The 15,917-nt window shown below is 59.0% G+C and overlaps 7 protein-coding genes across 7 annotated transcripts; 3 read left to right on the top strand and 4 right to left on the bottom strand.

Annotated features, from left to right (window-relative positions):
• Positions 1-552: 552 nt before the first annotated feature.
• Positions 553-1,887, top strand: PSEUBRA_002568 (Zinc finger, RING-type; the record flags this gene model as incomplete). Its single annotated transcript, XM_016437015.1, has 1 exon — positions 553-1,887. The coding sequence occupies one exon, from the start codon at positions 553-555 to the stop codon at positions 1,885-1,887; it is 1,335 nt and encodes a 444-aa protein (XP_016292480.1).
• A 456-nt stretch (positions 1,888-2,343) lies between these two features.
• Positions 2,344-4,986, top strand: PSEUBRA_002567 (Protein kinase domain protein; the record flags this gene model as incomplete). Its single annotated transcript, XM_016437011.1, has 1 exon — positions 2,344-4,986. One exon carries the CDS (start codon positions 2,344-2,346, stop codon positions 4,984-4,986), a length of 2,643 nt encoding a protein of 880 aa, XP_016292479.1.
• A 146-nt stretch (positions 4,987-5,132) lies between these two features.
• On the bottom strand, positions 5,133-5,714 carry PSEUBRA_002566 (Protein phosphatase inhibitor; the record flags this gene model as incomplete). Its single annotated transcript, XM_016436985.2, has 1 exon — positions 5,133-5,714. The coding sequence occupies one exon, from the start codon at positions 5,712-5,714 to the stop codon at positions 5,133-5,135; it is 582 nt and encodes a 193-aa protein (XP_016292478.2).
• Positions 5,715-6,255: 541 nt separating this feature from the next.
• PSEUBRA_002565 (Major intrinsic protein) lies at positions 6,256-7,299 on the bottom strand (the record flags this gene model as incomplete). The annotated part of the gene is made up of 1 exon (XM_059464977.1): positions 6,256-7,299. The coding sequence occupies one exon, from the start codon at positions 7,297-7,299 to the stop codon at positions 6,256-6,258; it is 1,044 nt and encodes a 347-aa protein (XP_059321287.1).
• Positions 7,300-7,831: 532 nt separating this feature from the next.
• PSEUBRA_002564 (uncharacterized protein) lies at positions 7,832-11,212 on the bottom strand (the record flags this gene model as incomplete). Its single annotated transcript, XM_059464976.1, has 1 exon — positions 7,832-11,212. One exon carries the CDS (start codon positions 11,210-11,212, stop codon positions 7,832-7,834), a length of 3,381 nt encoding a protein of 1,126 aa, XP_059321286.1.
• Positions 11,213-13,621: 2,409 nt separating this feature from the next.
• On the top strand, positions 13,622-14,536 carry PSEUBRA_002563 (Snf7; the record flags this gene model as incomplete). Its single annotated transcript, XM_016436971.1, has 4 exons — positions 13,622-13,664; positions 13,742-13,987; positions 14,068-14,189; positions 14,279-14,536. 4 exons carry the CDS (start codon positions 13,622-13,624, stop codon positions 14,534-14,536), a joined length of 669 nt encoding a protein of 222 aa, XP_016292474.1.
• Positions 14,537-15,074: 538 nt separating this feature from the next.
• PSEUBRA_002562 (Histone core) lies at positions 15,075-15,503 on the bottom strand (the record flags this gene model as incomplete). The annotated part of the gene is made up of 1 exon (XM_016436961.1): positions 15,075-15,503. One exon carries the CDS (start codon positions 15,501-15,503, stop codon positions 15,075-15,077), a length of 429 nt encoding a protein of 142 aa, XP_016292473.1.
• Positions 15,504-15,917: the final 414 nt, after the last annotated feature.

The following is a 15,917-nucleotide window of genomic DNA, read 5'->3' as shown; positions in this document are numbered from 1 at the left end:
TCAACTTGGGCTTGGTGGAACAACGATTTCGCTTTGAAAGACGTCTCCACCAAAAACGAGACCCTGCATGAAAGGGCTGAGCGTGTCTGGCGGCTGAGTCTTCTTTTTCGTCACAAAAAGCTGAGCTGCCCTGCAGAAGCGCCGTGCATGGACATCTGTCAAAACCCTGATCAGCGCCATTTTGCCACTTCCCCTTCCCACGAGTCAAGCGCTGCCTCTCTTCCTTTTCCTCTCACCTCAGCCAGCAAGATCAGCTCGAGTCGCTTCGACCCTTGCGCCCGCCTTCAACCTGACTCTCGTCTCTCAGGCTGCTCAGCATCTGAGCAAGTGGGCTCGAGCGCTTCGCTCTGCTGCCAAAGCTATACGAAACCAGCGCTGGGCCGGCGTCTCGCTCAGAGCTTCCCTCTCCTCCTCTTCGCGACGCCTCTCCTCGCCCGAATTCAGCGCATGATCAAGCTCGCCCTACTCTGCTAACGCTTGCCACGAATTACCTCTCGCCTCGGGCTAAATCACAACTTGCGTCTCTGTTGACAACATTGACACCAAGCTCAAATGGACGACGAAGGCTTCGAGGTCATCGATGCTGTAGGCCCTGGCCTCAAAGCCAAGGCCAAGGCCAAGGCTAGGGCCCCAGCTACAAAAGCCACTCGGAAGTCGACCAGGACCAAGCTACCCCCGATTCCGAAAGCTGCCTCACCCTTGCCGCTCACCGAAGCCCTCGGCCTCAACGCAAATCACCCGAGCAGGCGCACTGTGACCGGCAGCCTCAAGAGGAAGCGATCCATCAGCAGTGCTTCGCGATCTCATACCGACAGCGATGAACGGGACGAGCTGGAAGAAGGTCCGGCTCGAAAGTACAAGAAGCCCGCTGTCAAGAAAGCTGCAGCTGGCAAGGGCAAAGCCAAAGGCAAAGGCGATAGCTCCAGCGCCGAGGCTGCTAAGCCCAAGAAGATCAGCATGGCGCAGCAACAGCGCGACAAACTCGATCAATTGCGCAAGGATCGCCACTTCGGCAGACTCGACGAAGACACGCTCAAGCGCATTATGAAGGTCAGCCTCGAGCGCATGTACCTTATCCACCGCTTCCGCGCTCCGGGCTATGACCGTGAGGAGTTCGACGTCAGCGGATCCACAGGCAACGTCTACAAGGTTGTGCTCGACCGTCAGGTCGACTGCAGCTGCATGGACTTCAGGCTGCGGCGCCAGGTGTGCAAGCATATGCTCTTCGTCTACATCAAGGTCCTGCGCCTCAAGGGTCATCTGCCGGTCTACACTCAGGTCCGCCTTTCCGCCGAGGACCTTGAGCGTGTGTTCGAGGAGGCTCTCCTCAATCCTCTGGAACAGGCAGTGGCCAAGCCCGACCTGCGCAAAGCGTGGGAGACCGCAGTCGGATACCAGCCCAACGACGAGGAGCAGGCATCTGGATCAGGCGTGACCGAAGAAAGCACCGCTCCGGAAGGCAAGCGAATGCTCCCCGAAGAAGGCGACGTCTGCGGTGTCTGTTACGAAGATCTCGAGCCCGGCAGCGTCGAAGGCCTCGAATTCTGCCTGGCTAGCTGCGGCCGTCCGACGCACACAGACTGCCTCGCGACTTGGTTCAAGACTCGGGGCTACGATCACACCTGCATCTGGTGCCGAGCCAAATGGCAAGAGTCTTCTCACAGCCAGCAAAAGGTCGACGACAGGAAGGCCCACGGCTACGGCATCGGAGTGAGCCGACGAGGCGCTGTGGTCGATGCCTCGGGCCGACAGCTCAACCTCGCCGCTGTCGCCGGCGTCGACGATGGCGCAGATGCCGAAGCTGCTGCCGACCCGGCTGCTGACGCCGGGGTCGATGCCCAAGCAGACGACGTATTCGCTCTCGGAGAGACCGATGGCTGGGAGTAGCCATGTCCTCCGTCTTCCTGCAACCCTTTCAAAAACACCATCGCGATACCCTCAACATCCCCATATCCCGAGCATCCTTCCGCATTCGCATTGCAAACTCCCGTCATCTGTCTCGTGTCCTTGCATCAGCTACAAAAGCATCTCAAGTCAATCTCATTCTCCGCTAGTCTCTGCATGACTTGAAAGACCAGAGGTCGACATGTAAATTTGAGCGTCGCGATTTCGTGAAGACACCCTATCTTGGGAATTCCAAGAAAGCTGAGCTGCAGCCACGTCCCGCCTTGGCTCTCTGCATCCGAAGTGTTGCTCTCGCCGAAATTCCAGACCCTTCATCGAGTGATGCCCAATCAACCATCACGCACACCATCACCACCGCATCTCATACAACAATCAGCGACTCGCTATCAGAACTGACCGACAGCGCTTCCGATCGGTATCGGGCTGCCGTGAGTCAAGATGGCGTCCTTCCTCAGCCAGGCGTCTTCCTACTTTGGTCGCACCAACATCGCCGTCAACTACACCATCGAAGATTCGCAGCGACCAGCACACTGCGGCCTGTGGAAGATCTACAAAGCAACTCGCAACGCTTCGGCCTCTGCTCCCTCCAATGGCGCCGCTTCTGGACCATCCGGCTCGGCATCCGCATCCAAGAACGTCGTCTCGGTATGGACGCACTCCTTCTCCACACGAGGCCAGGTGCGACAACGCATCACCGACCAGCTCAAGAAGGAAGCTTCATCACTCACCCGCCTCCGCCATCCATGCATCCTCGAAGTTGTCGAGCCGCTGGAGGAATCGCGCAACGAAGTGACGTTCGCTACAGAGCAGGTGTTCGCCTCGCTCTCAGAAGCACTCGTGTCGGATCACAGGCAAGATGTGCAGCTCGACGAGGTGGAGATCCAGAAAGGTCTACTGCAGGTCGCGAGAGGGTTGGAGTTCTTACATATGGCTAAGATGGTACATCAGAACCTGACACCAGAGTCGATCCTGATCAACGCCAAGGGGGATTGGAAGATGGCCGGATTCTCGTTCTTGACGCCGCTCGAGCAACCAGGAGGAGGCGGACCGACACCATGGACGTTTCCCGACTACGACCCGAGCCTGCCACCCGCAATGAGTCGCAGCTTCGATTACATGGCACCCGAGTATGCTCTCGACGAGAAGCTCGGTCCTGAAAACGACATGTACAGCCTCGGGTGCATCGTCTACGCCGTGCACAATAAGGGCAGTCCTCCCTTCCGCAATCGCAACTCCCTACCCAACCTCCGCAGCAACGCCGACCAGCTCAGCACCACCATTGGCAGCCAGAGCTGGTCGCGCCTGGGCAAAGATGTTCTTGACTTGCTCTCCAACCTTCTCACCCGATACCCCGGCGCACGCCTGTCAGCCGCCTCCTTCCAGCAGGCGGGCTACTTCAACTCGATCCTCGTCTCGACACTCAAGTTCATGGAGCGGGACAGCTTTGCGGGCCGAACCAAGGAGGAACGCGTCTCGTACCTCAAAGGCCTGCTCAAGATCTTGCCGCAGTTCTCGGACCGTCTCTTGCGCCGCAAAGTGCTCCCCGCCGTGTTGGAGCTCATGACAGATCGCTCGCTTTTGCCGTTCATCCTGCCGAATGTGTTTCACATTTCGAAAAACCTCTCCCAACTCGAATTCACCACTTCGGTGCTGCCCAAGCTCAAGCCGCTGTTCGCCATCCAGGATCCGCCACAGTGCATGCTGCTGTTGTTGGATCAGATCGACTCGCTGTTCGTGCCCAAGACGGCGCCGACCACGTTTAGGGAGGAGGTGACGCCGCTGCTGTACGCGGCGCTCGAGGCGGAAAGCGTGCTTGTCCAAGAGAAAGCGCTGCGAACCGTCCCGCGTCTAGCCGAGATCCTCGAATACGCGCATGTCAAAGAGGTGCTGTTTCCCAAACTCGCCTCGCTGTTCGCAAAGACCAAGGTGCTCAGCGTCAAAGTGAGCTGTCTCATCTGCTTCCACGCCATGGTGGCCATCCTGGACAAGTACACGTTGACGGACAAGCTGGTTCCTATTCTCGCGCGGATCAAGACCAAGGAGCCGAGTGTCATGGTGGCCACGCTGGCGGTGCACGAGGCCATGTCGGGCAAGGTGGGGAGGGAGACGCTGGCCACGGCCATCATCCCGCAGCTGTGGGTGATGAGCATGGGCCCGATGCTGAACGCGGATCAGTTTGGGAGGTTTATGAAGGCGGTCAAGGAGATGGGCGAGAGGGTGGAGAAGGAGCACACGGCGCATTTGAGGGATGTGAAGCGGATGCAGGAGCATACGGAGTCGTATACTGGAGAGGGGGCTCGCGGGGCAGGTGGAGCGGGAGGAGCGAGCGGGATCGGCGCCGGTGGGGAGATCGACTTTGCGACGCTGGTCGGGCAGGCCAAGACGAGCGGCGGTGGCGAGAAGAGTGTGGTGGACGATCCATTCGGGTTGTCGGACGACTTTGCGGGTATGGGCACGAGTGGTGGAGTGGGAGCAGGCTTTGGTGTTGCAAGCGACATCTCGCCGGCCGTGTCGAACGTGCATACGCCAGTGGGCGGCCTGACACCGACGCACACGGGTAGACCAACATCGACATTGACAGCGTCCAAGCTCAATGGGTCTTCCTCACGCACCAGCAGCTACACAGCGCCAGTAGCGGCAACACCGACACTAGCCCCACCTCCATCCTACACCACACGCCCGACGACGCTCACCGCCGCACCCTCATCGAGCTTCACATCCGCCCCCACCGCCGCAACACCAAGCTGGTCGAACGTCCTCCAGCCGTCCTCTTCCATCTCGCCCATCCCTTCGTTCCAGTCCGCCGCTCCCACAGGCGGGCCGAATTACAACATCTCCCTCCCACCCGCTACGGGTTCGAGCTTCACCACCACCCCACCGAGCAACATGTTTGGCGCTCCGCCGGCGATCGAGTCTGCTCCGGCACTCGCGCTGGCGCCAAAGCCGGCACCGTTGCCAACCCTCACAGCCGCAGCACCAGCGTCGTGGGGCGGAAGCGTGCTGCAGCCCAACAAGCCGGTACCCAACACCAACAAGGCCAAGAGTGCCGACGCTTGGAAGGATTTCGATCCTTTTGCTTGATTGCACGCTCTGCTCGCGTGGCAAGGGGGAGAGGAAGCGTGAGATGGGACCTGCTCATCGAATGGCAATGGAAAAGCATTCCTTGCAAAGCGTCGAGCGTGAACAGCGATGAGTGTATTGCGTGTGTCAAGGATGAGGATGAAGTGTCAGCGTGTGCCGCGCTCGTAAGCGTTTGGTCTGCCATTTTGCCTCTCGTCATCGCTGTCCCCTTGCTCCTCCTGTTGCTCCTCTTTGGTCGTCGTGATAGTCTGTGTCCCACCCGAACTCTTTGTCCTCCCCTTCGCCTTGCCCTTCGCCTTCCCTGCATGTCCATCGCAGCCTTCTCCATGCTCATGCTGATGCCCGTGTTTCCTGTGTTTCAACTTGTCCCTCAACCCCTGGCTGACATTTGGTCCCTCGTCTGCACTGCTCTCACTTCCGTCCTCCTCACTCGAATCCGACTCGCTGGAATCGCTCCCGCTCGAGCTCTCGTCGGACGACTCGTCAAACGCCTTGGGTTTGTGGTAGATGCAGCAGATCTTGCTCTTCTTCTTTCCCAGATGCTCGTTGTCCACCGTCGAGTCGGTCCACACTACGCGGCGTGATTGGGATCGCGATGAGGCAGAGGCCGCCGGTCGCAAGCGAAGAATCCCCGCGTCCGAATCGGTCGGTGCAGCGGGTGCGGAGGTGAGGGTGAGGGTGCGCGATGGACCCGCAGCGGCGGATGAGGGCGGGGGACGGGATGCCATGGTGGATCTTGCCTGCGAGGCGAGACGGTACGGTGCGGGTGCGCGGTTCGGCCGAACGGGTAAGAGATGCGCACTATGTAGCCCGTTAGTGGCGAAAGTTGATGGGCTAGCCACGCTGTGTGATGACGGATGGCCCAGGATGATGGTGTTGGCCGAGAGGATGATGGTTAGTGCGCAGCAGACTGAAACTGAGCCCGTCTTGAACCCTGAAGGTTAGGGTTCTCGCACAAAAGGCGGAAATTTCTAAGCATGTCAGATCGGCCGCGACGCTCCTACTCACCATCATGCTCACATCTCGTCAGACCACCTTCAGCTGCTTCACTCTACACAGGACGGAGGAACGGCGAGCGCTGTGCTCGTCCCTCTGCGCATCTATGCCAGTAACAGTGCAAGGGGTTTGATTTGAGGGCTGGGCCGATCCGGGACGGTCTGATGGTAAAGGCAGTGCATCTGGACGAGCCGATCGACTGCCTCCATCTGAGCTCGATGCACTCGAGCCCCCACACCTCTTAGCCAGCCAATCTTTCTATCGGGCCGAGCTCTACACTTCCTCTTCCTCTCCTCGTGCCAACGCTTCATAGTCTCCCCTGCCGTCCCCTCCTCTCCGCGGCCGATTCACCGGACTATCCACACCCGTATACAAAAAGGCATCGTACGTCGCTGCGCCCACCACTCCACCCAGCACACTACTCAGCCACGGGTTCCAAGCCCAGTACCAGCTATCGTGGGTCCACACCTCCGCGCCGTACCCTACCAACCACAACGCAATCCTCGGACCGGTGTCCCTGGCCCCGTTGATGGCATAACCCGTGTTGTACCCTAAACTGCTGCCGATGGCGAGCAGCGTAATGAACATGGCGAACGGCTGGGTTCCCTGAGGAGGCTTGAGGTTGGCGCTGTCAGCCAGTGCGAAGACGACGAAGAGCAGAACCGCGGTGGCGAGGAACTCGGAGTACATCGCTTGTGGGTAGCTCAACTCGGGGGCTGGCATGGAGAAGAACATCCCCGCCGTACTCCCCAGCCCCTTTACGGTGCGTAAGCCCGAATTGAACCGGTCAATGTTGGTGATGTTATTGGCGTAGACGAGCAGGCTGCCCACCGTCGCACCGAGGGTTTGAGCGATGATGAATGGGACCACTTTGCGTCGTGGGAAGCCTCGGAACAACGCCAAAGCAATGGTGACGCTGGGATTGCAGTGGCCTCCACTCACCCCACCAGACACCCACACCGCCAACGCTACGCCTGAAGCCCAAGCCAGACGCGCCGAGAGGTACGACCCGTACGCTGCATCGCGTGTCTCCGTGTGGTAGTGCAGCGCTACCTGACATTCGACACCTGCGCCAAAGAGGAGGATCAGAAGGGTGCCGAAGAATTCGGCTAGCTCCTCGCGATAGAGATGTCGAAGACGCGCCCAGGTGTTCGGTTCGAGCCCTGAGGGGTATTGCGGCCACCAGCGAGGTGGTTTGTGTAAGGGCGTGGATTGGTATGGCAGAGGCGCCGAGGCGGGTAGGAGCGGAACCGTGGTCGAGGGGTCCGGATGGACTTGCTCTTCCGACAGGTGGGAGCGCATTGTGAGGCGCGACATGGTCTCGCTCTTCGCTGAAGATAGAGGTGAAGGTGGATGATGGTACGAGGGGAAAGATGGAGCGAGGGATAGATAAGGCCAACGTCGCCTTGAGGGGCAGGCGTGATGACGAAATGAAAGATCAACACTCACCCCTGGACCCTGAACCTTCGCCCACCTGTGAAACGCCGGGAGGCGATTCTCCCACCCAACGCTGTGACTTCGTTGGCAAGTGTCCTTCGTATGTGGTCGGTCACGCCATCCCCTAAGCCCACCAGGGGCTTGCGCAAGCTACCGCACACATCTTCTGCTTGGATCCAGACGGCCTAAGCGTCACTAGGAAAGGTCGCTGGCAGACATCTGCCGGCGACTTTGGACGTGCAGCCCGTTGAAACGCCGCACAATGCCGGTCTCTCCTGGGCTCGTTGTTCGGGGCCAGCCTCGTCTCTCGATCGCATCTTCTTCACTCGCAAAGCACAGGTTGCACAGAAGGATTGACATTTGGTATAGTGATAGTGTAGCGTGTATGCCTTGGAATGAAGAGGAGCCGCGCTCAACGATTCGTGTAGCCGCCAAACTTGCCAGCGTTGGAAGAAGGCTTGAGTGCGCGACCTCGGTCGAGCACGCTGACACCCTTCAAGACCGCAGCCTCGTTGACGCTCTGTAGTCGACGCTGCTCGGCGCAAGCGCAGCCGCAGCTGGGGCAGTCGGCCGCGGCCTGACGCTCGTCGAGCTCGCTCGCTCGGAAGACGGGAGCAGTGCCTTGCCCTACGTGCTTGACGCGCAGCTCGTTGAGCTCGTTGCAGAGCTCCTGGATCTGCGCTTCGATGTCTCGAGCCCGCTGTCGCACCTCATCTGGGATCTGCGGGCTTGCTGGGTTCGAGAAGGTGGCGGCATCCTCGGTCCAGAGCGCCGGGGTTCCATGCTCAGAAGCCGGTGCCTCGACAGTGTGGTGGAAGGTGGGCGTGAGAGGCGAAATGACGGGAGAGTGGAAGAGGGATGGCTCGTCTGTGCTGCTGGTCCCAGCGTCAAGGCTGGGCAAGCGGTTCCGCTCGTTGGCAATGCCGAATGCGCTCCAGTTGCTTTCGGCAGAGCCAGGCACGGCAGGTCCCGGCAAAACGGTTCCGTGTGGTGTCGGCTTGATCTCGGCGACTTTCGGCCTCGTGAAGCTGGAGTTGGAAGGGAAACGGCCTGACTCCGAAAGGACAGGAGACGGTGTACGAAAAGATTGCGTGGCCGGGCTCTGTGGCATGAGCAAGCCCGCAGATCCCGCAGAGGAGCTGTCCGGATCTCGCCCGTGACCCTCTGCGAGAGTCGAGGCGTCGAGGAAGTCAGGTGAAAAGCCGGAGAACATGGACGACATCGGTCGAATCTGCAGGGCGGGCTTGTTCATCGAAGTCAAGGGCTTCAGCTCGTCACTCTCCTCGCCCAGGCTAGTGACAGAGAAAGATGGCACCGGCGGATGGCTGGATGCAGACACGTTCCTGCTGCTTGTGCTCGAGGCGAAATAAGACGCGGGGTCTAACTCGACGCTCGAACCCTTCTCCTTCTTCAATTTGCGCAGCAGGAAACCGCTCTTCTTGTTCTTGATCTGGCCGTCGCTCGAAGGGTCTCGCTGCATGCTCAGCTCATCTTGAGCGGAGTCGCCCGAAGCAAGATTAGGCGAGGTTTTGCCGGCCGTGCTCGCGCCCGAAGATGCGAGCCACTCGGACTGCTTCCGACGCGCCTGCTCACGAGCTTCTTCAAGCGAGATGAGCTTGTACGCAACGCCCTCGATATTGCCGGGAAGCGGCAGACTGCCCGAAGCTTGGCTTGAAGAAGTAGACATCATCCCAGCTTGGTGGGTTGGACGTGGGGACGAGTGCCGAGGTCGCGAAGCGAGTGCCTCTGCGGACGCCTTGCCGACGGGCGTCAATTCGGCCTCGGTGGTGAGCGACTCCACTATGGCCTCGCTCTCGAGGCTGCTGCTGCGCGGCGCGGGACCCTCACTGGATGTCGCCGAGCGTGAAGTGATGCTGTGTTCGCGCGCCGGAGGAGTCCGCGACCGCGCGAGCTCCATCGAATGAAGATAATGGCTTTGTTCGCTGGCGAAGCTGGACGAGTCTGTCGGACTCAGAGTGTCTTTCTTGTAAGCAAGAGAGCGAACACCGCCCATGCGCGGCGAAGGCATCGGGCCTTGAGCGGGAGTTGGCGATAGGATGGTCGGAGAGCGAGCTGTGTTCCCGAACTGGATGTTGGTCGACATGAGCGTCTGGACGTGCTCGGCCTGGGTCTTGCCTGGAGTCGGCATCGTGTTGCCTGCGTAAAGATTGCGAGCCGAGTCGCTGTGTGGCAGCTCATGTCCAAAGCGAGGCGAAGGGACGGCGTCGTAGGCAGGTCCATGGGTAAGGCCAGTGAATGTGTTCAGCTCCGACAGTGGAGCCGAAGCTGGATGCAAGGGTCGACGTTCGCCTTGTGCGGGCCCACCGCCGCCCGCACCCACCAAACGCAAAGCCTTGGTGAGCTTACCCTTCTTGGAAGCTGGCGCCGCCGCTCCCGAAAGTCCGAGGCCTTTCAACATGCTAGCTGCGCTATTCGAGACGCTCTTGGATCGCGATCTCTGGGAAGCGAAGGTCGCGTGTGGGTCGTTCTCCTTCTGCGCTTCCTGCACGAGCGAGTCTGCGTTCGAGGGATGGGAGCTGAGGGCGAGACCCGAAGGCGTGTGCGACGGATTGGGACTCCTTGTGCCTGGCAGTCCGGCGTCGACCGAAGGTCTGGATTTGAAGCGGGAGAAGGGCTTTTCAAACGTCTCGGCATTCGGTCGCAGCTGGTCACGCAGGGAAGGTCGACTAACGGCAGCGGCGCCATCGTCTCCGTCAAGCTCCCAGGGTGCTGGCGCATTCCTCTTGACCTTGGGACCGAGCGTGCTGACTCTGCTGCGCGCGTCGCCCGCCAGCTTGTCTTGCAGCTCGCCGAGCATCTTTTCCTCTTCAGCTACTCCGCCATCGAAGGACAGGATGGGAGATCTTTCGCGACGTGCTCTGGGCTTGCGCAGCCGGTTGGCATCGTTCGTTTGTGGAATCGGAGGCATCTTTGGCACCAAGGTGCCGTCTGGCAGCCTGTTTGGGCTCGCACGCGTCAGGCTGGTGTCCGCGTCCGAGGAAGAGCCGTCTCGGCTGGGGGAGGTTGCGGTACTACCTCGTGAGGATGCTTTTGCAGGGAGGAGAGGCGCGGCTTTGGAAGAAAAGCGAGACGGAAGTGGCTGTCTGGCCGTCTTGACACCATCCTCGAATGCTGCCTGCGCAGAAGCCGTGGAGAGCGAGCTATCCTGGACGTCAAGCCCTTCAGACGGATCAACATGTTCTGCTGCATCGCTGCTGCCGTCATAGGCGCTGATCCGGCTGCTGCTCTCGAAGTCGCTGGCGTCACTGCGCGGGCTGACCATGCTCTGTGACGTGGGGCTCAGCAGACCTGCTGCGTCGATGCCGAGGTGGTGGCTATCTTGCTGAAGATTGGGGAGGGGCGGCGGTGCTTCTCTGCGCCTGCGATCGGACTGGACGCCACGCCCAGCAAAGATGGCGCTGCCGATGCTGGTGGGACGCACGTGACCGTAGACACTGCTAAGTGAGTCGTGGTCGACGTTGGTAGGTGCAGCCGAGCTTGGCTGCGTCTCTCCATCCCAGCTCTCGGCATCGGAGAATTGGTCATCGTTGGGGTCCTGCGCGTGTTGGTGAGCGCCGGACCAGACGACGTCGTGGTGGCTGGAGCGTTGCGTCCAGTTGCTGGGCGGACGAAAGGCGGGGACGAGGCCTTCCCTCTCCCTACCGACGGCGCGAGCCAGCTCACTGGTCTTGCTGTTGGGATCGGTGAACGGGCCGTAGTCGATGCTCGACCGGCCGTCGGACTCGTAGAACGAGTTGGCGATCGAGGCGGGGCGGGGAGCGACGGCAGACATTGTGCGATGCGTGCAGTAGATGCGGGATAGATTTGGACCGGGGATCGTGCGGGTTGCAAGGAAATTGGTATGGCTCGCTCGGGGTCGTACAGGTATCAATAGAAAGCGGCCATACTCGTGCTGCTAGCTTGTTCGCTTGAAGGTGGTTGTGGTCGCGATTGTCGTCGCGACGTTGGTGGGCAATGATAAAGATGCTAGGTTGAATGTGTGGAGCTCGTGCTGTTTCTGTCGAGCGTCGTGCGTGTGAGGAGTTGCTCTATTCGGATGTATGGGAGAAACTTAGGCACCGCGCCGAGCCAGCCAAAGGAAAGCCTGGATGAAGCGGACACGAGCGGCTGCGGGGATGTCGCGTGATGGCAGCGACCAAAAGCAGAAGCTATGCTGCTTAGAAGGTGGTGATAGGGGGGCAGGAAGTACAATAGGATGGTGGGGATGCGCGGATGTGGTCGTGGTGAGCTTGGAGGCAACAATGAGTGTGGACCGACTCAGGCGAGTGAGGAGCGTGACTGCGGAAAGATGAAATGAGTCGCCAGCAGCGCATGGGTGAGGAACGAAATGAAGATGACTACGCCCTTGACAAGACAAAGACGATCATCAGAGCTTGGGGTGTTGCGCTCATTCTTAGACCGCATAGCGTCGAGCAGGCACACACCTTCGGAGAAGCGAGAAAGCGCACGGCAGCTCCAACCGAGCGCAATTGCCGACCTCGAGGCAAGGCAAAGCGAGGCAAGGCAAGGAGATAGCAGAACCCGAACAGAGGCGGCGAAGCACGCGTTCTCATTTTAGCCACCTTTTGTTTTTTAAAAGCTTTGCTCTTTGTTTGTCACAACCCACTTGCTGACACTGCCGCTAGGAGGTCTTCAGATGACGCTAACGTGATCTCTGATGCTTGTGCTGAGATTATACACAAGGAGCCGATGTAGTGCTTGAGCGTGGGAAGATGCTTTGCACGACGGAAGTGGGCCGACTCAGGGCTGGTAGCAGGCTTCGGCGTAGCCGAGGTGCAGCTGGAAGCAGGGTCTCTCTCTCTTGCTCTGGCTCGCCTGTGTTCCCTCCTCGTCTGTGAAGTGGCTTTGATGTCCTCAAGCGGCCCTATCGACAGCACGGCTGAGCTAGTGCTCCGATTCAGCAAGACGGGTCATCGGCCGGCGGTGGCACGATCAGCGTTGCAGAGCCGGCAGCAGCACGTCTGTCTTTCCCGGTCAGACCAACTCAGCTAGCTCAGATCGAATTGATATCCGACAAGTCAGTTTGCTTCAATCGTGCATCTTCCTGACTCGGGTCGGAGCGCCTTTCTTTCGAACCCGAACGACGCACAGAACGAGATCAAAGGAATCCTTTTTTGGGCGCGTCACGACCCAGCCGAGCCTGTCGGACTGGCGTGTTGTCTCTGACCGAAGGATCTGCATGTTGTTGTTCTTTCCTGCGCGTTCTCCAGACGCGTCGCGCGTTATTCGTGCTCGACGCATGATCTTACATTTCAGGCCGGTTCGAACAGCATGCACTGAGGCGTTTGGCTCAGCATTGTTGGCGACGCCTTTGTGCCTGTGTCTGGGAGCAGGCCTTCTGACGCTCTGTACCATTCTGTGTGGGCGTCATCGAGTCTCTGTCAACTACGCCGAGCCGTTGTTCGTTTTTCGACGCATGGGCGTCGTTGCTGTGCAGACATGAAATTGTACGCCGCCCTGCTGTGGCTTGTCTCGACGTCGTCCAGCACGAATGCGACTCGCCGTGCGACAGCCGTCGGACTCGCTGGGGTGGAGCAGACATGGTGGATCGGGGCCAATCTCCTCGAACCAAGCCGATGTGCGCCGGATCACCATGTTAAGCCGTGGTCGATATGACCGAATCAATCGCCTTTTTCGTGCCCCCTTTTTGGCAGCTTTTTTGGAGTTGTGACTTTCTTTCGCAAATAATAGTCAAGCTACAGCAACAGGAAGTGATCATCATCGACCATGCTTTGCAGCACAAGGCATCAGAATCCACCTTCATCACCTTCCCTAGGCCGGTCTAGCGTCGTGACTAGCATACTGAGGCCCTACGAGCAGTCAAGGAGCCAAAATCGATTCAATGCATGCCAGGAGAGATCCACGGCTGAATGCTGCTCTCGCCCGAAAACCTCAGCGGCGCGAATCACATCCGAAATCCGAATCCGGCTCGCACGGCTACGCAGCTTTGCATGCGCACCCTTGACACGCGGACTTCAGCTCCACCTCGGCAGTGAGCAACTCCATCCATATCTCGAACCAGCCCCCACTGGTCCACTGCTCGAACTTCTTCCTACACAGCGTCAACGACAGCAGGCTCGTACAGCGGCTCTGAGGAGTATTTGCCTCAAGTCACGCAGTCACACCAACAAGCCAAGGACGGATCGAAGCGAGCTCATCCACAGAGCGACCGAGACACACAATGCAGGCGGTATCGAAGCTCATATTCGGGCCGACACAGGAGGGTAAGTAGCCTCCAACCAGGCATCATCTTCAACATCACCAGACCACTGACGTATCTCCTCCCATGTGACGGCCGTAGAGAGGGTGAAGAAGGTGCAATCGCAGCTGCGATCCGAGCAACGATCGCTGGACCGCGAGATGCGCCAGATCGACCAGGGCTCATCCAAAACCAAAGCAGAGATCAAGAAGCTCGCCAAGAAGGGCGATGTCAAGAACGCCAAGATCCTGGCGAGAGAGGTGGTGCGCGCACAGAAGCAGAAGAACAGGCTCTCGGTGAGCAAGGCGAGACTCAACAGTATACACATGCAGCTCCAGCATCAACTGGGTAAGTGCCAACCCGATTCGGGAGAGAATGAAGATAGACGAGGTACTTACACAGTGAGTCGTTGGCTTGTGGATGAACAGCGATGTACAAGGTGACGGGCAGCATGGCAAAGTCGACCGAGATCATGAAGCTGTCGAATCAGCTCGTCAAGTTGCCAGAGGTGTCGGCGGCAATGCGACAGATGAGCGCCGAGATGACCAAGGTAAGCGCCCCCGTCCTCGATCCACATCCGACTCAAACCACGCCCGTACTCACCACACCTTTTCTCCTTCATTGCTACAACAACATCAGGCAGGCATCATGGAAGAGCTCATGGACGACACGCTCGACTCGGGCGTTCTAGGCGAAGACGAGGACGAAATGGAGGAGGAAGCACAAGCCGAAGTCGACAAGGTGCTGTACCAGCTCACTGACGGCAAACTCGGCCAGGCCAGTACCACAGACCACCTACCGGATCTCGCAATCGAAGATCCAAAGGTCAACGAGGAGGAGGAGCAGCAAGACATGCAACGCATGCAGGCCGCATTAGATGGTCTTCTTCGTGGTTGATCTGCCATCCTCATCACTCGATCCAATCGCAATTGTATTTGTACCCTTCGCAGCGTCTCGAAGACAGACACTCAACCAATCCTGTGTGCAGAACATCGTTCGCCTGTGAGATCCGCTTCCTTCGTCAGCACAAAAGCCCCTGATCTACACCCGATACGCGATTGTCAACGCGACGACAATCCTGCAGCTTGCCTCGGAGACGACGCATACACGATCGAGCCCGACTAACAGAACGCGCATTCAAATACGCCAGACACACACGAGCACACACGAAAAGAGGATGTTTGAGACCGATATGCTCAGATTGCTGCTGGATATATCTGAGGGGTAGAGATGCTAGCGCTGGCGGTAAAAGTACAGAAAAAAAGATACAAAGCGACCAAGAGAAAAGGGGGAGTGGGTGGGCTAGGCGGCAAGCCGCGGAGGACACCACGACGCGCTGCACCGAACGCGTCGGGCCGAAGAAAGTACGACTGACGATGAGAGGTTACAAGGACATGATGTTGAAGACAAACGAGGCTGCAAACGCGCGCAACGTTTACTTGGACGAGGAGAACTTGGTGACCGACTTGGTACCCTCCGAGATGGCGTGCTTGGAGAGCTCACCGGGGAGGATGAGGCGGACAGCGGTCTGGATCTCTCGCGACGAGATGGTCGACTTCTTGTTGTACGAAGCGAGCTTGGAGGCCTCAGTGGCGATGCGCTCGAAGATGTCCTGAACGAAGGAGTTGAGAATGGCCATGGCCTTGTTCGAGATACCAGTGTCGGGGTGAACCTGCTTGAGCACACGGTAGATGTAGGTCGAGTAGGTCTCCTTGCGGACCTTGGTGGCCTTCTTCTTGTCACCAGACTTGGCGGGGGCCTTGGAGGTCTTCTTGGCGGCCTCAGCGGGGGCCTTGCCAGCGGACGAGGCAGGGGCCTTGCCGGCGGTGGAGGAGGGCTTCTTCTCGGCGACCTTGGGGGGCATGTTGAATAAAGTAAGAGGGGGTTGGTGTTGGTTGGGTAGAGTGTTGGAAAGACTTGACGGATGGAGGAAGAAAGAAGGGAGGCGAGGCGAAGGAAGCACCGCGACGGGTGCTTGGTTTTAAACAATACGAGGGACCCTGCGCGGCACGCAACACAGACACACTGCTCAGCCAGCGTGGAGAGAGAGAGGCGCTGAGGCCTGTTGCTCTGCTGCTGCGTTAGAACAACGCGTTGCTTCTGCCCAGCTGCAGTGTGACAATTTCGCGTTCAACGTGTCGCCCAATTTCACTAAAAAGACGTGTCCGAGCCGTCCAAAAAAAAGGCGGGCGTAGCCAACGACACCCCCTTTTTCCTGACTTTCGAGCCAATTCGGAGGCTCAAAGGGGCTATCGCAGGTGAACCTCGTCCAACCCTG

Source organism: Kalmanozyma brasiliensis (genome assembly GCF_000497045.1).
Source record: "Kalmanozyma brasiliensis GHG001 unplaced genomic scaffold PSEUBRA_SCAF2, whole genome shotgun sequence".
NCBI classification, from domain to species: Eukaryota; Fungi; Basidiomycota; class Ustilaginomycetes; order Ustilaginales; genus Kalmanozyma; species Kalmanozyma brasiliensis.
This window is presented reverse-complemented; position numbering and strand designations above follow the sequence as displayed.